The sequence below is a fragment of the Phodopus roborovskii genome, unplaced genomic scaffold (assembly GCF_943737965.1).
Source record: "Phodopus roborovskii unplaced genomic scaffold, PHOROB, whole genome shotgun sequence".
Classification (NCBI taxonomy): Eukaryota; Metazoa; Chordata; class Mammalia; order Rodentia; family Cricetidae; genus Phodopus; species Phodopus roborovskii.
This window is the reverse complement of record NW_026125489.1, coordinates 14,371,756-14,394,743: the sequence shown is the minus strand read 5'-3', so window position 1 is coordinate 14,394,743 and position 22,988 is coordinate 14,371,756. Positions and strand designations below refer to the sequence as shown.

Sequence of the window (22,988 nt, the reverse complement as noted above, 5' to 3'; positions counted from 1 at the left end):
CATGTTCCCATGCTACAGCATGGCACCCTTAGGCTGGACATCAGAATCCCCAGTAAGAACAACTTCAGGGTTGGGAGATAGAAAACACCTCTTGTGGTGCAAGTGAGGTACCTCCATATAAGGTGGCGAGCAGGTGGCTGGCAGGGAGAGAGTGGTTACCCATTGCTCATTTTCCAGATGCAAGAAGAATGGCCGTGAGATTCGTGGTGGTCTCCTGCACACTTAATCACAGTCTGCAGAAGAAGACTAGGCCGCAGAGCTCCAAGTGTTCCTGGCCAGGCCTCTTCTACAAAGTGACATCCAGGACAGGGCAGATATGATACACAGAAAAAAAAAAAAAAAAAAAAAAACTGCCACAAAAGGCTAACAACAAGCAAACACACAGACAAACAAAAGAATCACTGAGAAAGCAGAGATTTCATTGGTCTTGAGAGTGTCAAATCAACAAGAGGATTTTCCAGCTGGTACTCAAGTGCTTTCACCTGTGTGTGTTTGTGTTTGGGGTGGGGCAGAATTCTTATGATTGTCACTGATCCTGTGTGTGTGTGTGTGTGTGTGTGTGTGTATGTTGGACAAAAGTAAAGGCAGTGTATTTGGGTTTTGTGTGTGAAAAAAATATTTTTAAAGAGGAATGATCAAGAAGATCCAACCTCTACAAAAAAAGGGAAAACAAAAGAAAAAAACAAAACAAAACCAAAAATCTAAACCAAAAATTAAAAAAAAAAATAGAGAGAGAGAGAGATAAAAGAATAAACAAAAAAGGAAAGGATTTAAGAAAAATTAGTAATAGAGAAGGGAAGAAAATTAAAGTATTTCACATGGAACACACATTGATTGAGTCCATTTTTCAAGTTATGTCTCTTTGTGTTTGTTCATTCAGATTTATTCGACTTCACATTCAGAATAGGATCAAGTGTGTCCAGGGCACTGAATCTAGCTAGCAGAGCGCTATTTTCTCCATCCCCAGTCTTCCCCCATCCCTCAGGTGCTCCATCTATTGCTGGCAGTGGCCATCCTCTAGTGGCATTTTCCTCCTTCCCTGCTTCACAACTCCAGGGCCGACAAAGTTAGCAGGGAACAAAGGCTCCTTTGGCCGGTGTGTTCCATCGTGGCCCACAGAGTGTAGAGCTGAGGTGTTGCCCTCAGAGTCATGCTGGGATGCACTTCAGGCAGTATCTTGTCTGAGGAGCCTGTCCAGGGTTTTCCTAAGTCTGCTGCCTTGTTGAGGTCTGTCCCTGACTTCCCCTGGAAAAATTTCGCAGCAGTCTCCGGGACAATTGCCTCCTGCCAGGCAAATTTTCTAGTTCTGGGTCTCGTGGGCAGGCCATCTCCTCCCAGCTTCTAAGTCCAGGTTGAATTGTTGGGTTGTTTGTAGCCAGGTGTTCCCTGTCCATGGGCTCCCGGCCCAGGAGATTGGGAGGTCCATGGTGTCCTTTGTGTGGGGTTGCGTGTAAAGGCTTTCGTGTCTGGCCAAGAGCGCCGTCCCCGATGAGAAAATGAAGCCTTGTTGTGTGTGCTTCAGAGCTGATCCAGGAGAGCCTGGTATTCTTCTTCGTCAAGAGGGCCCTCGAGGCTTGGCTGAATCTGCTCCCATGGGTCAAAGAGATCCAGAGTGTCCCTCGCCTCTTGGTCAGTTTGTTTTCCTGCCAGCATGGGATCAGGAGAGAGCCTTGCAACTTCACGTGCCTCTGGCCGGTCTGCTGGAGAGGAGGGCTGTGGCGCTGCTGTCCAGGAGATTCCGGAGGAGGTTGGTGGGCAGGTGAGAGTCAAATCCCGTGTGCCGTCATCTCGTGCAGCAGACCGTGGCAACAAGCTGTCCTGGGTAAGCTGAGTCTCCCTGGCAGGCAGTGGTGCATTGCGAGGGAGGGCAGGAAGGGGAGTCTTGACCTGGAACTCTGGCCTTGCCAGCAGCTCGGTGGCGTGCTCTTCTGTTCTGAAACCATATGTGGATGGTGTCTTCAGGCAAACCGGTCCTTTGGGCGAGCTCCTCCCTGACAGCAAAGCCCGGGTAGGGCTGCCTCTCAAAAGCTTGTCTTAAGATGATCAACTGTGTGGAGCTGAGTCGAGTGCGAAGCCTTCTGCGTCCCGACGGGTTGCTTCTTCTACCTTTCAGCCTGGCACCGGACTCTTCGTGAGGCTGCAGGGGCTCTGCGACACTTAGGGCTGTCGAGGGCTTCGGGCCTTGCCTCACCAGCCCTGTGCGACTTCGGCGGTTCTGAAACCACACCCGGACCCGCGACTCTGGCAAGCCGATTTCCCTGGCCAGTTGCTCCCTGGCCCTGAAGCTTGGGTAAGGGCTCTTGGCGAAAGCTCTCACGAGGGCCTCTTTCTGCATACCATTCCAGATGATCTTTCTGCGCCGGGATGCCCGGGATTCCCGGGCCACGGGACTGTTCCCCACACTGCTGACTCCTGCCATCCAGACCAGGAAGGACGCCTTCCCAGGACCTCCCTGTTCTTGCTCTTGCAAGTCTCCACAAGACCACCTCTCCACGAGGAGGTATCAAGGCCCTTTGCCAGCCTCCAGTACTCCTGGCAAATCAAAATATATATACACTCCGGCTCTTGGCTCCGCCCACAGCCCTGCGGGCTCGGCTTGGAGAGCAGCCAAGTCAAGCCCCCACTGCTGCTGAGCTTGCATCCTTGAGCAGAGACTTGAGGCATGCAGGCAGCCAGATAGACCAGAAGCCAGGAGCCGTGCATGCCTGGCGCCACCGGCAGTTCCCCAGGTAGAATAGGGAAAGTGAGGAAGGACCAGCGCACCTCAAATAAGCTTGACCAGCTGAGGGAGGAATCCGGAGGCCGTAGACTACTAGCATGTTCCCATGCTACAGCATGGCACCCTTAGGCTGGACATCAGAATCCCCAGTAAGAACAACTTCAGGGTTGGGAGATAGAAAACACCTCTTGTGGTGCAAGTGAGGTACCTCCATATAAGGTGGCGAGCAGGTGGCTGGCAGGGAGAGAGTGGTTACCCATTGCTCATTTTCCAGATGCAAGAAGAATGGCCGTGAGATTCGTGGTGGTCTCCTGCACACTTAATCACAGTCTGCAGAAGAAGACTAGGCCGCAGAGCTCCAAGTGTTCCTGGCCAGGCCTCTTCTACAAAGTGACATCCAGGACAGGGCAGATATGATACACAGAAAAAAAAAAAAAAAAAAAAAAAACTGCCACAAAAGGCTAACAACAAGCAAACACACAGACAAACAAAAGAATCACTGAGAAAGCAGAGATTTCATTGGTCTTGAGAGTGTCAAATCAACAAGAGGATTTTCCAGCTGGTACTCAAGTGCTTTCACCTGTGTGTGTTTGTGTTTGGGGTGGGGCAGAAGGCTTATGATTGTCACTGATCCTGTGTGTGTGTGTGTGTGTGTGTGTATGTTGGACAAAAGTAAAGGCAGTGTATTTGGGTTTTGTGTGTGAAAAAAATATTTTTAAAGAGGAATGATCAAGAAGATCCAACCTCTACAAAAAAAGGGAAAACAAAAGAAAAAAACAAAACAAAACCAAAAATCTAAACCAAAAATTAAAAAAAAAAAAAAAAATAGAGAGAGAGAGAGATAAAAGAATAAACAAAAAAGGAAAGGATTTAAGAAAAATTAGTAATAGAGAAGGGAAGAAAATTAAAGTATTTCACATGGAACACACATTGATTGAGTCCATTTTTCAAGTTATGTCTCTTTGTGTTTGTTCATTCAGATTTATTCGACTTCACATTCAGAATAGGATCAAGTGTGTCCAGGGCACTGAATCTAGCTAGCAGAGCGCTATTTTCTCCATCCCCAGTCTTCCCCCATCCCTCAGGTGCTCCATCTATTGCTGGCAGTGGCCATCCTCTAGTGGCATTTTCCTCCTTCCCTGCTTCACAACTCCAGGGCCGACAAAGTTAGCAGGGAACAAAGGCTCCTTTGGCCGGTGTGTTCCATCGTGGCCCACAGAGTGTAGAGCTGAGGTGTTGCCCTCAGAGTCATGCTGGGATGCACTTCAGGCAGTATCTTGTCTGAGGAGCCTGTCCAGGGTTTTCCTAAGTCTGCTGCCTTGTTGAGGTCTGTCCCTGACTTCCCCTGGAAAAATTTCGCAGCAGTCTCCGGGACAATTGCCTCCTGCCAGGCAAATTTTCTAGTTCTGGGTCTCGTGGGCAGGCCATCTCCTCCCAGCTTCTAAGTCCAGGTTGAATTGTTGGGTTGTTTGTAGCCAGGTGTTCCCTGTCCATGGGCTCCCGGCCCAGGAGATTGGGAGGTCCATGGTGTCCTTTGTGTGGGGTTGCGTGTAAAGGCTTTCGTGTCTGGCCAAGAGCGCCGTCCCCGATGAGAAAATGAAGCCTTGTTGTGTGTGCTTCAGAGCTGATCCAGGAGAGCCTGGTATTCTTCTTCGTCAAGAGGGCCCTCGAGGCTTGGCTGAATCTGCTCCCACGGGTCAAAGAGATCCAGAGTGTCCCTCGCCTCTTGGTCAGTTTGTTTTCCTGCCAGCATGGGATCAGGAGAGAGCCTTGCAACTTCACGTGCCTCTGGCCGGTCTGCTGGAGAGGAGGGCTGTGGCGCTGCTGTCCAGGAGATTCCGGAGGAGGTTGGTGGGCAGGTGAGAGTCAAATCCCGTGTGCCGTCATCTCGTGCAGCAGACCGTGGCAACAAGCTGTCCTGGGTAAGCTGAGTCTCCCTGGCAGGCAGTGGTGCATTGCGAGGAGGGCAGGAAGGGGAGTCTTGACCTGGAACTCTGGCCTTGCCAGCAGCTCGGTGGCGTGCTCTTCTGTTCTGAAACCATATGTGGATGGTGTCTTCAGGCAAACCGGTCCTTTGGGCGAGCTCCTCCCTGACAGCAAAGCCCGGGTAGGGCTGCCTCTCAAAAGCTTGTCTTAAGATGATCAACTGTGTGGAGCTGAGTCGAGTGCGAAGCCTTCTGCGTCCCGACGGGTTGCTTCTTCTACCTTGCAGCCTGGCACCGGACTCTTCGTGAGGCTGCAGGGGCTCTGCGACACTTAGGGCTGTCGAGGGCTTCGGGCCTTGCCTCACCAGCCCTGTGCGACTTCGGCGGTTCTGAAACCACACCCGGACCCGCGACTCTGGCAAGCCGATTTCCCTGGCCAGTTGCTCCCTGGCCCTGAAGCTTGGGTAAGGGCTCTTGGCGAAAGCTCTCACGAGGGCCTCTTTCTGCATACCATTCCAGATGATCTTTCTGCGCCGGGATGCCCGGGATTCCCGGGCCACGGGACTGTTCCCCACACTGCTGACTCCTGCCATCCAGACCAGGAAGGACGCCTTCCCAGGACCTCCCTGTTCTTGCTCTTGCAAGTCTCCACAAGACCACCTCTCCACGAGGAGGTATCAAGGCCCTTTGCCAGCCTCCAGTACTCCTGGCAAATCAAAATATATATACACTCCGGCTCTTGGCTCCGCCCACAGCCCTGCGGGCTCGGCTTGGAGAGCAGCCAAGTCAAGCCCCCACTGCTGCTGAGCTTGCATCCTTGAGCAGAGACTTGAGGCATGCAGGCAGCCAGATAGACCAGAAGCCAGGAGCCGTGCATGCCTGGCGCCACCGGCAGTTCCCCAGGTAGAATAGGGAAAGTGAGGAAGGACCAGCGCACCTCAAATAAGCTTGACCAGCTGAGGGAGGAATCCGGAGGCCGTAGACTACTAGCATGTTCCCATGCTACAGCATGGCACCCTTAGGCTGGACATCAGAATCCCCAGTAAGAACAACTTCAGGGTTGGGAGATAGAAAACACCTCTTGTGGTGCAAGTGAGGTACCTCCATATAAGGTGGCGAGCAGGTGGCTGGCAGGGAGAGAGTGGTTACCCATTGCTCATTTTCCAGATGCAAGAAGAATGGCCGTGAGATTCGTGGTGGTCTCCTGCACACTTAATCACAGTCTGCAGAAGAAGACTAGGCCGCAGAGCTCCAAGTGTTCCTGGCCAGGCCTCTTCTACAAAGTGACATCCAGGACAGGGCAGATATGATACACAGAAAAAAAAAAAAAAAAAAAAAAAACTGCCACAAAAGGCTAACAACAAGCAAACACACAGACAAACAAAAGAATCACTGAGAAAGCAGAGATTTCATTGGTCTTGAGAGTGTCAAATCAACAAGAGGATTTTCCAGCTGGTACTCAAGTGCTTTCACCTGTGTGTGTTTGTGTTTGGGGTGGGGCAGAAGGCTTATGATTGTCACTGATCCTGTGTGTGTGTGTGTGTGTGTGTGTAGTTGGACAAAAGTAAAGGCAGTGTATTTGGGTTTTGTGTGTGAAAAAAATATTTTTAAAGAGGAATGATCAAGAAGATCCAACCTCTACAAAAAAAGGGAAAACAAAAGAAAAAAACAAAACAAAACCAAAAATCTAAACCAAAAATTAAAAAAAAAAAAAAAAATAGAGAGAGAGAGAGATAAAAGAATAAACAAAAAAGGAAAGGATTTAAGAAAAATTAGTAATAGAGAAGGGAAGAAAATTAAAGTATTTCACATGGAACACACATTGATTGAGTCCATTTTTCAAGTTATGTCTCTTTGTGTTTGTTCATTCAGATTTATTCGACTTCACATTCAGAATAGGATCAAGTGTGTCCAGGGCACTGAATCTAGCTAGCAGAGCGCTATTTTCTCCATCCCCAGTCTTCCCCCATCCCTCAGGTGCTCCATCTATTGCTGGCAGTGGCCATCCTCTAGTGGCATTTTCCTCCTTCCCTGCTTCACAACTCCAGGGCCGACAAAGTTAGCAGAGAACAAAGGCTCCTTTGGCCGGTGTGTTCCATCGTGGCCCACAGAGTGTAGAGCTGAGGTGTTGCCCTCAGAGTCATGCTGGGATGCACTTCAGGCAGTATCTTGTCTGAGGAGCCTGTCCAGGGTTTTCCTAAGTCTGCTGCCTTGTTGAGGTCTGTCCCTGACTTCCCCTGGAAAAATTTCGCAGCAGTCTCCGGGACAATTGCCTCCTGCCAGGCAAATTTTCTAGTTCTGGGTCTCGTGGGCAGGCCATCTCCTCCCCAGCTTCTAAGTCCAGGTTGAATTGTTGGGTTGTTTGTAGCCAGGTGTTCCCTGTCCATGGGCTCCCGGCCCAGGAGATTGGGAGGTCCATGGTGTCCTTTGTGTGGGGTTGCGTGTAAAGGCTTTCGTGTCTGGCCAAGAGCGCCGTCCCCGATGAGAAAATGAAGCCTTGTTGTGTGTGCTTCAGAGCTGATCCAGGAGAGCCTGGTATTCTTCTTCGTCAAGAGGGCCCTCGAGGCTTGGCTGAATCTGCTCCCACGGGTCAAAGAGATCCAGAGTGTCCCTCGCCTCTTGGTCAGTTTGTTTTCCTGCCAGCATGGGATCAGGAGAGAGCCTTGCAACTTCACGTGCCTCTGGCCGGTCTGCTGGAGAGGAGGGCTGTGGCGCTGCTGTCCAGGAGATTCCGGAGGAGGTTGGTGGGCAGGTGAGAGTCAAATCCCGTGTGCCGTCATCTCGTGCAGCAGACCGTGGCAACAAGCTGTCCTGGGTAAGCTGAGTCTCCCTGGCAGGCAGTGGTGCATTGCGAGGAGGGCAGGAAGGGGAGTCTTGACCTGGAACTCTGGCCTTGCCAGCAGCTCGGTGGCGTGCTCTTCTGTTCTGAAACCATATGTGGATGGTGTCTTCAGGCAAACCGGTCCTTTGGGCGAGCTCCTCCCTGACAGCAAAGCCCGGGTAGGGCTGCCTCTCAAAAGCTTGTCTTAAGATGATCAACTGTGTGGAGCTGAGTCGAGTGCGAAGCCTTCTGCGTCCCGACGGGTTGCTTCTTCTACCTTGCAGCCTGGCACCGGACTCTTCGTGAGGCTGCAGGGGCTCTGCGACACTTAGGGCTGTCGAGGGCTTCGGGCCTTGCCTCACCAGCCCTGTGCGACTTCGGCGGTTCTGAAACCACACCCGGACCCGCGACTCTGGCAAGCCGATTTCCCTGGCCAGTTGCTCCCTGGCCCTGAAGCTTGGGTAAGGGCTCTTGGCGAAAGCTCTCACGAGGGCCTCTTTCTGCATACCATTCCAGATGATCTTTCTGCGCCGGGATGCCCGGGATTCCCGGGCCACGGGACTGTTCCCCACACTGCTGACTCCTGCCATCCAGACCAGGAAGGACGCCTTCCCAGGACCTCCCTGTTCTTGCTCTTGCAAGTCTCCACAAGACCACCTCTCCACGAGGAGGTATCAAGGCCCTTTGCCAGCCTCCAGTACTCCTGGCAAATCAAAATATATATACACTCCGGCTCTTGGCTCCGCCCACAGCCCTGCGGGCTCGGCTTGGAGAGCAGCCAAGTCAAGCCCCCACTGCTGCTGAGCTTGCATCCTTGAGCAGAGACTTGAGGCATGCAGGCAGCCAGATAGACCAGAAGCCAGGAGCCGTGCATGCCTGGCGCCACCGGCAGTTCCCCAGGTAGAATAGGGAAAGTGAGGAAGGACCAGCGCACCTCAAATAAGCTTGACCAGCTGAGGGAGGGAATCCGGAGGCCGTAGACTACTAGCATGTTCCCATGCTACAGCATGGCACCCTTAGGCTGGACATCAGAATCCCCAGTAAGAACAACTTCAGGGTTGGGAGATAGAAAACACCTCTTGTGGTGCAAGTGAGGTACCTCCATATAAGGTGGCGAGCAGGTGGCTGGCAGGGAGAGAGTGGTTACCCATTGCTCATTTTCCAGATGCAAGAAGAATGGCCGTGAGATTCGTGGTGGTCTCCTGCACACTTAATCACAGTCTGCAGAAGAAGACTAGGCCGCAGAGCTCCAAGTGTTCCTGGCCAGGCCTCTTCTACAAAGTGACATCCAGGACAGGGCAGATATGATACACAGAAAAAAAAAAAAAAAAAAAAAAAAACTGCCACAAAAGGCTAACAACAAGCAAACACACAGACAAACAAAAGAATCACTGAGAAAGCAGAGATTTCATTGGTCTTGAGAGTGTCAAATCAACAAGAGGATTTTCCAGCTGGTACTCAAGTGCTTTCACCTGTGTGTGTTTGTGTTTGGGGTGGGGCAGAATTCTTATGATTGTCACTGATCCTGTGTGTGTGTGTGTGTGTGTGTGTGTGTATGTTGGACAAAAGTAAAGGCAGTGTATTTGGGTTTTGTGTGTGAAAAAAATATTTTTAAAGAGGAATGATCAAGAAGATCCAACCTCTACAAAAAAAGGGAAAACAAAAGAAAAAAACAAAACAAAACCAAAAATCTAAACCAAAAATTAAAAAAAAAAAAAGAGAGAGAGAGAGATAAAAGAATAAACAAAAAAGGAAAGGATTTAAGAAAAATTAGTAATAGAGAAGGGAAGAAAATTAAAGTATTTCACATGGAACACACATTGATTGAGTCCATTTTTCAAGTTATGTCTCTTTGTGTTTGTTCATTCAGATTTATTCGACTTCACATTCAGAATAGGATCAAGTGTGTCCAGGGCACTGAATCTAGCTAGCAGAGCGCTATTTTCTCCATCCCCAGTCTTCCCCCATCCCTCAGGTGCTCCATCTATTGCTGGCAGTGGCCATCCTCTAGTGGCATTTTCCTCCTTCCCTGCTTCACAACTCCAGGGCCGACAAAGTTAGCAGGGAACAAAGGCTCCTTTGGCCGGTGTGTTCCATCGTGGCCCACAGAGTGTAGAGCTGAGGTGTTGCCCTCAGAGTCATGCTGGGATGCACTTCAGGCAGTATCTTGTCTGAGGAGCCTGTCCAGGGTTTTCCTAAGTCTGCTGCCTTGTTGAGGTCTGTCCCTGACTTCCCCTGGAAAAATTTCGCAGCAGTCTCCGGGACAATTGCCTCCTGCCAGGCAAATTTTCTAGTTCTGGGTCTCGTGGGCAGGCCATCTCCTCCCAGCTTCTAAGTCCAGGTTGAATTGTTGGGTTGTTTGTAGCCAGGTGTTCCCTGTCCATGGGCTCCCGGCCCAGGAGATTGGGAGGTCCATGGTGTCCTTTGTGTGGGGTTGCGTGTAAAGGCTTTCGTGTCTGGCCAAGAGCGCCGTCCCCGATGAGAAAATGAAGCCTTGTTGTGTGTGCTTCAGAGCTGATCCAGGAGAGCCTGGTATTCTTCTTCGTCAAGAGGGCCCTCGAGGCTTGGCTGAATCTGCTCCCATGGGTCAAAGAGATCCAGAGTGTCCCTCGCCTCTTGGTCAGTTTGTTTTCCTGCCAGCATGGGATCAGGAGAGAGCCTTGCAACTTCACGTGCCTCTGGCCGGTCTGCTGGAGAGGAGGGCTGTGGCGCTGCTGTCCAGGAGATTCCGGAGGAGGTTGGTGGGCAGGTGAGAGTCAAATCCCGTGTGCCGTCATCTCGTGCAGCAGACCGTGGCAACAAGCTGTCCTGGGTAAGCTGAGTCTCCCTGGCAGGCAGTGGTGCATTGCGAGGGAGGGCAGGAAGGGGGAGTCTTGACCTGGAACTCTGGCCTTGCCAGCAGCTCGGTGGCGTGCTCTTCTGTTCTGAAACCATATGTGGATGGTGTCTTCAGGCAAACCGGTCCTTTGGGCGAGCTCCTCCCTGACAGCAAAGCCCGGGTAGGGCTGCCTCTCAAAAGCTTGTCTTAAGATGATCAACTGTGTGGAGCTGAGTCGAGTGCGAAGCCTTCTGCGTCCCGACGGGTTGCTTCTTCTACCTTGCAGCCTGGCACCGGACTCTTCGTGAGGCTGCAGGGGCTCTGCGACACTTAGGGCTGTCGAGGGCTTCGGGCCTTGCCTCACCAGCCCTGTGCGACTTCGGCGGTTCTGAAACCACACCCGGACCCGCGACTCTGGCAAGCCGATTTCCCTGGCCAGTTGCTCCCTGGCCCTGAAGCTTGGGTAAGGGCTCTTGGCGAAAGCTCTCACGAGGGCCTCTTTCTGCATACCATTCCAGATGATCTTTCTGCGCCCGGGATGCCCGGGATTCCCGGGCCACGGGACTGTTCCCCACACTGCTGACTCCTGCCATCCAGACCAGGAAGGACGCCTTCCCAGGACCTCCCTGTTCTTGCTCTTGCAAGTCTCCACAAGACCACCTCTCCACGAGGAGGTATCAAGGCCCTTTGCCAGCCTCCAGTACTCCTGGCAAATCAAAATATATATACACTCCGGCTCTTGGCTCCGCCCACAGCCCTGCGGGCTCGGCTTGGAGAGCAGCCAAGTCAAGCCCCCACTGCTGCTGAGCTTGCATCCTTGAGCAGAGACTTGAGGCATGCAGGCAGCCAGATAGACCAGAAGCCAGGAGCCGTGCATGCCTGGCGCCACCGGCAGTTCCCCAGGTAGAATAGGGAAAGTGAGGAAGGACCAGCGCACCTCAAATAAGCTTGACCAGCTGAGGGAGGAATCCGGAGGCCGTAGACTACTAGCATGTTCCCATGCTACAGCATGGCACCCTTAGGCTGGACATCAGAATCCCCAGTAAGAACAACTTCAGGGTTGGGAGATAGAAAACACCTCTTGTGGTGCAAGTGAGGTACCTCCATATAAGGTGGCGAGCAGGTGGCTGGCAGGGAGAGAGTGGTTACCCATTGCTCATTTTCCAGATGCAAGAAGAATGGCCGTGAGATTCGTGGTGGTCTCCTGCACACTTAATCACAGTCTGCAGAAGAAGACTAGGCCGCAGAGCTCCAAGTGTTCCTGGCCAGGCCTCTTCTACAAAGTGACATCCAGGACAGGGCAGATATGATACACAGAAAAAAAAAAAAAAAAAAAAAAAAACTGCCACAAAAGGCTAACAACAAGCAAACACACAGACAAACAAAAGAATCACTGAGAAAGCAGAGATTTCATTGGTCTTGAGAGTGTCAAATCAACAAGAGGATTTTCCAGCTGGTACTCAAGTGCTTTCACCTGTGTGTGTTTGTGTTTGGGGTGGGGCAGAAGGCTTATGATTGTCACTGATCCTGTGTGTGTGTGTGTGTGTGTGTATGTTGGACAAAAGTAAAGGCAGTGTATTTGGGTTTTGTGTGTGAAAAAAATATTTTTAAAGAGGAATGATCAAGAAGATCCAACCTCTACAAAAAAAGGGAAAACAAAAGAAAAAAACAAAACAAAACCAAAAATCTAAACCAAAAATTAAAAAAAAAAAAAAAAAACAAAATAGAGAGAGAGAGAGAGATAAAAGAATAAACAAAAAAGGAAAGGATTTAAGAAAAATTAGTAATAGAGAAGGGAGGAAAATTAAAGTATTTCACATGGAACACACATTGATCAAGTCCATTTTTCAAGTTATGTCTCTTTGTGTTTGTTCATTCAGATTTATTCGACTTCACATTCAGAATTGGATCAAGTGTGTCCAGGGCACTGAATCTAGCTAGCAGAGCGCTATTTTCTCCATCCCCAGTCTTCCCCCATCCCTCAGGTGCTCCATCTATTGCTGGCAGTGGCCATCCTCTAGTGGCATTTTCCTCCTTCCCTGCTTCACAACTCCAGGGCCGACAAAGTTAGCAGGGAACAAAGGCTCCTTTGGCCGGTGTGTTCCATCGTGGCCCACAGAGTGTAGAGCTGAGGTGTTGCCCTCAGAGTCCTGCTGGGATGCACTTCAGGCAGTATCTTGTCCGAGGAGCCTGTCCAGGGTTTTCCTAAGTCTGCCGCCTTGTTGAGGTCTGTCCCTGTCTTCCCCTGGAAAAATTTCGCAGCAGTCTCCGGGACAATTGCCTCCTGCCAGGCAAATTTTCTAGTTCTGGGTCTCGTGGGCAGGCCATCTCCTCCCAGCTTCTAAGTCCAGGTTGAATTGTTGGGTTGTTTGTAGCCAGGTGTTCCCTGTCCATGGGCTCCCGGCCCAGGAGATTGGGAGGTCCATGGTGTCCTTTGTGTGGGGTTGCGTGTAAAGGCTTTCGTGTCTGGCCAAGAGCGCCGTCCCCGATGAGAAAATGAAGCCTTGTTGTGTGTGCTTCAGAGCTGATCCAGGAGAGCCTGGTATTCTTCTTCGTCAAGAGGGCCCTCGAGGCTTGGCTGAATCTGCTCCCATGGGTCAAAGAGATCCAGAGTGTCCCTCGCCTCTTGGTCAGTTTGTTTTCCTGCCAGCATGGGATCAGGAGAGAGCCTTGCAACTGCACGTGCCTCTGGCCGGTCTGCTGGAGAGGAGGGCTGTGGCGCTGCTGTCCAGGAGATTCCGGAGGAGGTTGGTGGGCAGGTGAGAGTCAAATCCCGTGTGCCCACATCTCGTGCAGCAGACCGTGGCAACAAGCTGTCCTGGGTAAGCTGAGTCTCCCTGGCAGGCAGTGGTGCATTGCGAGCAGGGCAGGAAGGGGAGTCTTGACCTGGAACTCTGGCCTTGCCAGCAGCTCGGTGGCGTGCTCTTCTGTTCTGAAACCATATGTGGATGGTGTCTTCAGGCAAACCGGTCCTTTGGGCGAGCTCCTCCCTGGCAGCAAAGCCCGGGTAGGGCTGCCTCTCAAAAGCTTGTCTTAAGATGATCAACTGTGTGGAGCTGAGTCGAGTGCGAAGCCTTCTGCGTCCCGACGGGTTGCTTCTTCTACCTTGCAGCCTGGCACCGGACTCTTCGTGAGGCTGCAGGGGCTCTGCGACACTTAGGGCTGTCGAGGGCTTCGGGCCTTGCCTCACCAGCCCTGTGCGACTTTGGCGGTTCTGAAACCACACCCGGACCCGCGACTCTGGCAAGCCGATTTCCCTGGCCAGTTGCTCCCTGGCCCTGAAGCTTGGGTAAGGGCTCTTGGCGAAAGCTCTCACGAGGGCCTCTTTCTGCATACCATTCCAGATGATCTTTCTGCGCTGGGATGCCCGGGATTCCCGGGCCACGGGACTGTTCCCCACACTGCTGACTCCTGCCATCCAGACCAGGAAGGACGCCTTCCCAGGACCTCCCTGTTCTTGCTCTTGCAAGTCTCCACAAGACCACCTCTCCACGAGGAGGTATCAAGGCCCTTTGCCAGCCTCCAGTACTCCTGGCAAATCAAAATATATATACACTCCGGCTCTTGGCTCCGCCCACAGCCCTGCGGGCTTGGCTTGGAGAGCAGCCAAGTCAAGCCCCCACTGCTGCTGAGCTTGCATCCTTGAGCAGAGACTTGAGGCATGCAGGCAGCCAGATAGACCAGAAGCCAGGAGCCGTGCATGCCTGGCGCCACCGGCAGTTCCCCAGGTAGAATAGGGAAAGTGAGGAAGGACCAGCGCACCTCAAATAAGCTTGACCAGCTGAGGGAGGAATCCGGAGGCCGTAGACTCCTTGTCTAGCATGTTACCATGCTACAGCATGGCATCCTTAGGCTGGACGGCAGAATCCCCAGTAAATATAACTTCAGGGTTGGGAGATGGCAATCTTACCAAAAGCAATCTACAGATTCAATGCAATCCCCATTAAAATCCCACCACAATTCTTCACCGACCTTGAAAGGATAATAATCAACTTTATTTGGAAAAACAAAAGACCCAGGATAGCCAAAGCAACTGTATACAGTAAAAGAACTTCAAGAGGCATCACCATTCCTGACTTTAAGCTCTACTACAGAGATATAATTCTTAAAACAGCCTGGTATTGGCATAAAAATTGACAGGTAGACCAATGGAATCGAATTGAATATCCTGATATTAATCCAAGCAACTATGAACAACTGATTTTCTACAAAACAGCTAAAATTATACAATGGGGCAAAGACAGCATGTTCCACAAATGGTGCTGGCACAATTGGATGAGGGTGTGTAGAAGACTGCATATAGACCCATGTCTGTCGCCATGCACAAAACTCAAGTCCAAATGGATCACAGACCTCAACATCAATCCAGCCACATTGAATCTCTTAGAAGAGAAAGTAGGAGGTACCCTTGAACAAATTGGTATAGGAGTCCCCTTCTTGAACATAATTTCTGGGGCACAGACACTGAAAGAAACAATTAATAAATGGGACCTCTTCAAACTTAGAAGCTTCTGTAAGGCAAATGACACAGTTGAGAAGACCAAACGGCAGCCCACTGACTGGGAAAAGATTTTCACTAATCCTATATCCGAAAAAGGGCTGATCAACAAAATATACAAAGAACTCAAGAAACTAGTCAAGAAAACACCAAATAACCCTATTAAAAATGGGGTACAGAACTGAAAGAAGAATTCTCAATGGAGGAAACCAAAAAGGCTTAAAGACACTTAAGAAAATGCTCCACATCCTTAGCTATCAGGGAAATGCAAATCAAACAACTTTGAGATACCATCTTACCCCTGCCAGAATGGCTAAAATTAGAAACACCAGTGATAACTTATGTTGGAGAGGATGTGGAGAAAGTGGAACACTCCTCCACTGCTGGTGGGAGTGCAAACTCATACAGCCATTTTGGAGATCAGTATGGCGGTTCCTCAGGAAAATGGGAATTAGTTTACCACAGGACCCGGCCATCCCCCTCTTAGGCATATACCCAAAGGATTCACATCAATGCAACAAAGACATCTGTTCAACTATGTTCATAGCAGCACTATTTGTAATAGCAAGAATCTGGAAGCAACCTAGATGTTCCTCAATTGAACAATGGTTAATGAAGATGTGGCACATCTACACAATGGAATACTACTCTGCACAAAAAAATCTTGAAATTCGCAGGCAAGTGGATGGCATTTGAAGAAACCATCCTGAATGAGGTAACCCAGTCACAAAAAGAGAAAAACAGTATGTACTCACTCATATATGGATTTTAGAACTAGATAAAATGATCACCAGCCTATAATTCACATCACCAGAGGAACTAGGATACAAGTTGTATTCTAAGAGATTCATATAAAGTCCCTCACAGAACTGGGAAAGGACAATCCCCCAGAGCTCAGGTAATGTGGGGGAGGACAGCTAATGGAGTGAGAAGTAGGAGAAAAAGAGGGGGAGGGGAGGAAGGCATGTGTGACCAGGAGGATGGAGCCTGGTTAGGAATGGAAAATAAGAAAGAGAGAGAGAGAGAGAGACAGAGAGACAGAGAGATAGAGATAGAGACAGAGAGAGAGAACATAAAAGAGGGAACCAATATTGGTTTGAAGATAAAGTTGAACACAAAGAAAGGTCGAGGGAACTACAAGACTGCTCCAAACTAACAATCTCAGCTACCGTGGAAAGGCTATCATAAATGCCCTTCCCGGAGAGTGAGATCAACAACTAACTTCTCCATGGAGTCCTCAACTAATGCCTTTTGAAAATAGGAGTAAACACCCATACGTAAACACTGAGTCGAACTAGAACCCAGAAGCAGATGGAGAAGCCAAGATCATGTGGTAGAAGTACATAGAGACAGCTTACCTGAACAAGGAGGAGCTAAGGGCCACTAGACTGATAGCTGGGAAGCCAACAGGGGACTGACTCGGACCCCCCCTGAATATGGGTCTCAGCCAGAAGGTCTGAACAGTCTAAGAGACCTCAGACAGTGGAGCCAGGATGTATCCCTGGTGCACAAAAGGACTTTGCAAACATATCCCCCATGGTGGGATAACTGCCTTATTCTAGAGATAGGAGAGAAGCCCTATTCCCTACTTCACAGGACTTGTCAGATCTACATGACCAACTGTATGGTATTCCCCTACATATGGAATTGTGGTGGGGGGGTTGGGAGGGAAGGGTGTTTAGAGTGCATGTGAGAGGGCAGAGAGGGCAAAAGGGAGGGAAGGAGGGAGGGAGGTCTGGAGGGGAGGGAAGGAGGGCGGGAGAGGGAACTGGGATCGACATGTAAAATAATAAATTAAAAAAAAAAAAAAACGCTTTGACTCCAAAATTTAAGTTGAAGAACAAGTTACTGGGGTAAAGGATTTCTATTTTTGTTTCCACAGAAAATGAAAAGATGTGGATTCCTTCCAGACTAATGTGGTTTGATCACGCCAGACGGCCTGAAACAGAGTACAAGATGATCCTACATTCCAAACAGCTGGACAAAACAGCCCTATAGACTACAGCTAGGATATCTGAATCTTCTTCGAATCCCCCAAGACAGCGCCACTTACCAGCAGGAAATAGTTTGGAAAGAACGACGCCAAAATTCCCAAATATTGTGTATAAATGTTTGTTTTCATTTAATTGGACTTTGTTATATAAAATTAAATAAAAAAAATAAAAACTCTAAAAAAAAAAAAAAAAAAGAAGAAGTAGAAAAGACCTCTTGTGGTGCAAGTGAGTAACCTCCAGATAAGGTGGCGAGCAGGTGGCTGGCAGGGAGAGAGTGGTTACCCACTGCTCATTTTCCAGATGCACGAAGAATGACCGTGAGATTCGTGGTGGTCTCCTGCACACTTAATCACAGTCTCCAGAAGAAGACTAGGCCGCGGAGCTACATGTGTTCCTGGCAAGACCTCTTCTACAAAGTGACATCCAGGACAGGGCTGATACACAGAAAAAAAAACTGCCACAAAAGACTAACAACAAGCAAACACACAGACAAACAAAAGAATCACTGAGAAAGCAGAGATTTCACTGGTCTTAAGAGTGTCAAATCAACAAGAGGATTTTCCAGCTGGTACTCATGTGCTTTCACCTGTGTGTGTTTGTGTTTGCGGTGGGGCAGAAGGCTTATGATTGTCACTGATCCTGTGTGTATGTGTGTATGTGTGTGTGTGTGTGTGTGTGTGTGTGTGTGTGTGTTGGGCAAAAGTGAAGGCAGTGTATTTGGGTTTTGTGTGTGAAAAAAATATTTTTAAAGAGGAATGATCAAGAAGACCCAACCTCTACAAAAAAAGGGAAAACAAAAGAAAAAAACAAAACAAAACCAAAAATCTAAACCAAAAATTAAAAAAAAAAAAAAACAAAATAGAGAGAGAGAGAGATAAAAGAATAAACAAAAAAGGAAAGGATTTAAGAAAAATTAGTAATAGAGAAGGGAGGAAAATTAAAGTATTTCACATGGAACACACATTGATCGAGTCCATTTTTCAAGTTATGTCTCTTTGTGTTTGTTCATTCAGATTTATTCGACTTCACATTCAGAATTGGATCAAGTGTGTCCAGGGCACTGAATCTAGCTAGCAGAGCGCTATTTTCTCCATCCCCAGTCTTCCCCCATCCCTCAGGTGCTCCATCTATTGCTGGCAGTGGCCATCCTCTAGTGGCATTTTCCTCCTTCCCTGCTTCACAACTCCAGGGCCGACAAAGTTAGCAGAGAACAAAGGCTCCTTTGGCCGGAGTGTTCCATCGAGGCCCACAGAGTGTAGGGCTGAGGTGTTGCCCTCAGAGTCCTGCTGGGATGCACTTCAGGCAGTATCTTGTCTGAGGAGCCTGTCCAGGGTTTTCCTAAGTCTGCCGCCTTGTTGAGGTCTGTCCCTGTCTTCCCCTGGAAAAATTTCGCAGCAGTCTCCGGGACAATTGCCTCCTGCCAGGCAAATTTTCTAGTTCTGGGTCTCGTGGGCAGGCCATCTCCTCCCAGCTTCTAAGTCCAGGTTGAATTGTTGGGTTGTTTGTAGCCAGGTGTTCCCTGTCCATGGGCTCCCGGCCCAGGAGATTGGGAGGTCCATGGTGTCCTTTGTGTGGGGTTGCGTGTAAAGGCTTTCGTGTCTGGCCAAGAGCGCCGTCCCCGATGAGAAAATGAAGCCTTGTTGTGTGTGCTTCAGAGCTGATCCAGGAGAGCCTGGTATTCTTCTTCGTCAAGAGGGCCCTCGAGGCTTGGCTGAATCTGCTCCCACGGGTCATAGAGATCCAGAGTGTCCCTCGCCTCTTGGTCAGTTTGTTTTCCTGCCAGCATGGGATCAGGAGAGAGCCTTGCAACTGCACGTGCCTCTGGCCGGTCTGCTGGAGAGGAGGGCTGTGGCGCTGCTGTCCAGGAGATTCCGGAGGAGGTTGGTGGGCAGGTGAGAGTCAAATCCCGTGTGCCCACATCTCGTGCAGCAGACCGTGGCAACAAGCTGTCCTGGGTAAGCTGAGTCTCCCTGGCAGGCAGTGGTGCATTGCGAGCAGGGCAGGAAGGGGAGTCTTGACCTGGAACTCTGGCCTTGCCAGCAGCTCGGTGGCGTGCTCTTCTGTTCTGAAACCATATGTGGATGGTGTCTTCAGGCAAACCGGTCCTTTGGGCGAGCTCCTCCCTGGCAGCAAAGCCCGGGTAGGGCTGCCTCTCAAAAGCTTGTCTTAAGATGATCAACTGTGTGGAGCTGAGTCGAGTGCGAAGCCTTCTGCGTCCCGACGGGTTGCTTCTTCTACCTTGCAGCCTGGCACCGGACTCTTCGTGAGGCTGCAGGGGCTCTGCGACACTAAGGGCTGTCGAGGGCTTCGGGCCTTGCCTCACCAGCCCTGTGCGACTTCGGCGGTTCTGAAACCACACCCGGACCCGCGACTCTGGCAAGCCGATTTCCCTGGCCAGTTGCTCCCTGGCCCTGAAGCTTGGGTAAGGGCTCTTGGCGAAAGCTCTCACGAGGGCCTCTTTCTGCATACCATTCCAGATGATCTTTCTGCGCCGGGATGCCCGGGATTCCCGGGCCACGGGACTGTTCCCCACACTGCTGACTCCTGCCATCCAGACCAGGAAGGACGCCTTCCCAGGACCTCCCTGTTCTTGCTCTTGCAAGTCTCCACAAGACCACCTCTCCACGAGGAGGTATCAAGGCCCTTTGCCAGCCTCCAGTACTCCTGGCAAATCAAAATATATATACACTCCGGCTCTTGGCTCCGCCCACAGCCCTGCGGGCTTGGCTTGGAGAGCAGCCAAGTCAAGCCCCCACTGCTGCTGAGCTTGCATCCTTGAGCAGAGACTTGAGGCATGCAGGCAGCCAGATAGACCAGAAGCCAGGAGCCGTGCATGCCTGGCGCCACCGGCAGTTCCCCAGGTAGAATAGGGAAAGTGAGGAAGGACCAGCGCACCTCAAATAAGCTTGACCAGCTGAGGGAGGAATCCGGAGGCCGTAGACTCCTTGTCTAGCATGTTACCATGCTACAGCATGGCATCCTTAGGCTGGACGGCAGAATCCCCAGTAAATATAACTTCAGGGTTGGGAGATGGCAATCTTACCAAAAGCAATCTACAGATTCAATGCAATCCCCATTAAAATCCCACCACAATTCTTCACCGACCTTGAAAGGATAATAATCAACTTTATTTGGAAAAACAAAAGACCCAGGATAGCCAAAGCAACTGTATACAGTAAAAGAACTTCAAGAGGCATCACCATTCCTGACTTTAAGCTCTACTACAGAGATATAATTCTTAAAACAGCCTGGTATTGGCATAAAAATTGACAGGTAGACCAATGGAATCGAATTGAATATCCTGATATTAATCCAAGCAACTATGAACAACTGATTTTCTACAAAACAGCTAAAATTATACAATGGGGCAAAGACAGCATGTTCCACAAATGGTGCTGGCACAATTGGATGAGGGTGTGTAGAAGACTGCATATAGACCCATGTCTGTCGCCATGCACAAAACTCAAGTCCAAATGGATCACAGACCTCAACATCAATCCAGCCACATTGAATCTCTTAGAAGAGAAAGTAGGAGGTACCCTTGAACAAATTGGTATAGGAGTCCCCTTCTTGAACATAATTTCTGGGGGCACAGACACTGAAAGAAACAATTAATAAATGGGACCTCTTCAAACTTAGAAGCTTCTGTAAGGCAAATGACACAGTTGAGAAGACCAAACGGCAGCCCACTGACTGGGAAAAGATTTTCACTAATCCTATATCCGAAAAAGGGCTGATCAACAAAATATACAAAGAACTCAAGAAACTAGTCAAGAAAACACCAAATAACCCTATTAAAAATGGGGTACAGAACTGAAAGAAGAATTCTCAATGGAGGAAACCAAAAAGGCTTAAAGACACTTAAGAAAATGCTCCACATCCTTAGCTATCAGGGAAATGCAAATCAAACAACTTTGAGATACCATCTTACCCCTGCCAGAATGGCTAAAATTAGAAACACCAGTGATAACTTATGTTGGAGAGGATGTGGAGAAAGTGGAACACTCCTCCACTGCTGGTGGGAGTGCAAACTCATACAGCCATTTTGGAGATCAGTATGGCGGTTCCTCAGGAAAATGGGAATTAGTTTACCACAGGACCCGGCCATCCCCCTCTTAGGCATATACCCAAAGGATTCACATCAATGCAACAAAGACATCTGTTCAACTATGTTCATAGCAGCACTATTTGTAATAGCAAGAATCTGGAAGCAACCTAGATGTTCCTCAATTGAACAATGGTTAATGAAGATGTGGCACATCTACACAATGGAATACTACTCTGCACAAAAAAATCTTGAAATTCGCAGGCAAGTGGATGGCATTTGAAGAAACCATCCTGAATGAGGTAACCCAGTCACAAAAAGAGAAAAACAGTATGTACTCACTCATATATGGATTTTAGAACTAGATAAAATGATCACCAGCCTATAATTCACATCACCAGAGGAACTAGGATACAAGTTGTATTCTAAGAGATTCATATAAAGTCCCTCACAGAACTGGGAAAGGACAATCCCCCAGAGCTCAGGTAATGTGGGGGAGGACAGCTAATGGAGTGAGAAGTAGGAGAAAAAGAGGGGGAGGGGAGGAAGGCATGTGTGACCAGGAGGATGGAGCCTGGTTAGGAATGGAAAATAAGAAAGAGAGAGAGAGAGAGAGACAGAGAGACAGAGAGATAGAGATAGAGACAGAGAGAGAGAACATAAAAGAGGGAACCAATATTGGTTTGAAGATAAAGTTGAACACAAAGAAAGGTCGAGGGAACTACAAGACTGCTCCAAACTAACAATCTCAGCTACCGTGGAAAGGCTATCATAAATGCCCTTCCCGGAGAGTGAGATCAACAACTAACTTCTCCATGGAGTCCTCAACTAATGCCTTTTGAAAATAGGAGTAAACACCCATACGTAAACACTGAGTCGAACTAGAACCCAGAAGCAGATGGAGAAGCCAAGATCATGTGGTAGAAGTACATAGAGACAGCTTACCTGAACAAGGAGGAGCTAAGGGCCACTAGACTGATAGCTGGGAAGCCAACAGGGGACTGACTCGGACCCCCCTGAATATGGGTCTCAGCCAGAAGGTCTGAACAGTCTAAGAGACCTCAGACAGTGGAGCCAGGATGTATCCCTGGTGCACAAAAGGACTTTGCAAACATATCCCCCATGGTGGGATAACTGCCTTATTCTAGAGATAGGAGAGAAGCCCTATTCCCTACTTCACAGGACTTGTCAGATCTACATGACCAACTGTATGGTATTCCCCTACATATGGAATTGTGGTGGGGGGTTGGGAGGGAAGGGTGTTTAGAGTGCATGTGAGAGGGCAGAGAGGGCAAAAGGGAGGGAAGGAGGGAGGGAGGTCTGGAGGGGGAGGGAAGGAGGGCGGGAGAGGGAACTGGGATCGACATGTAAAATAATAAATTAAAAAAAAAAAAAAAAAAACGCTTTGACTCCAAAATTTAAGTTGAAGAACAAGTTACTGGGGTAAAGGATTTCTATTTTTGTTTCCACAGAAAATGAAAAGATGTGGATTCCTTCCAGACTAATGTGGTTTGATCACGCCAGACGGCCTGAAACAGAGTACAAGATGATCCTACATTCCAAACAGCTGGACAAAACAGCCCTATAGACTACAGCTAGGATATCTGAATCTTCTTCGAATCCCCCAAGACAGCGCCACTTACCAGCAGGAAATAGTTTGGAAAGAACGACGCCAAAATTCCCAAATATTGTGTATAAATGTTTGTTTTCATTTAATTGGACTTTGTTATATAAAATTAAATAAAAAAAAATAAAAACTCTAAAAAAAAAAAAAAAGAAGAAGTAGAAAAGACCTCTTGTGGTGCAAGTGAGTAACCTCCAGATAAGGTGGCGAGCAGGTGGCTGGCAGGGAGAGAGTGGTTACCCACTGCTCATTTTCCAGATGCACGAAGAATGACCGTGAGATTCGTGGTGGTCTCCTGCACACTTAATCACAGTCTCCAGAAGAAGACTAGGCCGCGGAGCTACATGTGTTCCTGGCAAGACCTCTTCTACAAAGTGACATCCAGGACAGGGCTGATACACAGAAAAAAAAAACTGCCACAAAAGACTAACAACAAGCAAACACACAGACAAACAAAAGAATCACTGAGAAAGCAGAGATTTCACTGGTCTTAAGAGTGTCAAATCAACAAGAGGATTTTCCAGCTGGTACTCATGTGCTTTCA

At 49.2% G+C, this 22,988-nt stretch overlaps 5 protein-coding genes across 5 annotated transcripts; all 5 read right to left on the bottom strand.

Annotated features, from left to right (window-relative positions):
* Window positions 1-1,518: 1,518 nt before the first annotated feature.
* Window positions 1,519-2,419, bottom strand: LOC127215794 (double homeobox protein 4C-like). Its single transcript, XM_051176287.1, has 2 exons — window positions 1,901-2,419; window positions 1,519-1,818 (listed from the first exon to the last, which is right to left on the bottom strand). The coding sequence occupies exons 1-2, from the start codon at window positions 2,417-2,419 to the stop codon at window positions 1,519-1,521; spliced, it is 819 nt and encodes a 272-aa protein (XP_051032244.1).
* A 1,918-nt stretch (window positions 2,420-4,337) lies between these two features.
* On the bottom strand, window positions 4,338-5,237 carry LOC127215792 (double homeobox protein 4C-like). Its single transcript, XM_051176286.1, has one exon. It carries the CDS (start codon window positions 5,235-5,237, stop codon window positions 4,338-4,340), a length of 900 nt encoding a protein of 299 aa, XP_051032243.1.
* A 1,918-nt stretch (window positions 5,238-7,155) lies between these two features.
* LOC127215791 (double homeobox protein 4C-like) lies at window positions 7,156-8,055 on the bottom strand. The gene has a single exon (XM_051176285.1). The coding sequence runs from the start codon at window positions 8,053-8,055 to the stop codon at window positions 7,156-7,158; it is 900 nt and encodes a 299-aa protein (XP_051032242.1).
* Window positions 8,056-12,801: 4,746 nt separating this feature from the next.
* On the bottom strand, window positions 12,802-13,701 carry LOC127215790 (double homeobox protein 4C-like). The gene has a single exon (XM_051176284.1). The coding sequence runs from the start codon at window positions 13,699-13,701 to the stop codon at window positions 12,802-12,804; it is 900 nt and encodes a 299-aa protein (XP_051032241.1).
* A 4,725-nt stretch (window positions 13,702-18,426) lies between these two features.
* LOC127215789 (double homeobox protein 4C-like) lies at window positions 18,427-19,326 on the bottom strand. Its single transcript, XM_051176283.1, has one exon. The coding sequence runs from the start codon at window positions 19,324-19,326 to the stop codon at window positions 18,427-18,429; it is 900 nt and encodes a 299-aa protein (XP_051032240.1).
* Window positions 19,327-22,988: the final 3,662 nt, after the last annotated feature.

What these genes read in the sequence shown, in the direction of transcription:
- LOC127215789 (XM_051176283.1), bottom strand. Translation starts at nt 19,326, where the DNA reads ATGGCAGGAGTCAGCAGTGTGGGGAACAGTCCCGTGGCCCGGGAATCC.
- LOC127215790 (XM_051176284.1), bottom strand. Translation starts at nt 13,701, where the DNA reads ATGGCAGGAGTCAGCAGTGTGGGGAACAGTCCCGTGGCCCGGGAATCC.
- LOC127215794 (XM_051176287.1), bottom strand. Translation starts at nt 2,419, where the DNA reads ATGGCAGGAGTCAGCAGTGTGGGGAACAGTCCCGTGGCCCGGGAATCC. An exon ending in GCCACCGAGCTGCTGGCAAG is followed by an intron (nt 1,819 to 1,900) that starts GCCAGAGTTCCA and finishes CAGCTTACCCAG; the next exon opens with GACAGCTTGTTGCCACGGTC.
- LOC127215792 (XM_051176286.1), bottom strand. Translation starts at nt 5,237, where the DNA reads ATGGCAGGAGTCAGCAGTGTGGGGAACAGTCCCGTGGCCCGGGAATCC.
- LOC127215791 (XM_051176285.1), bottom strand. Translation starts at nt 8,055, where the DNA reads ATGGCAGGAGTCAGCAGTGTGGGGAACAGTCCCGTGGCCCGGGAATCC.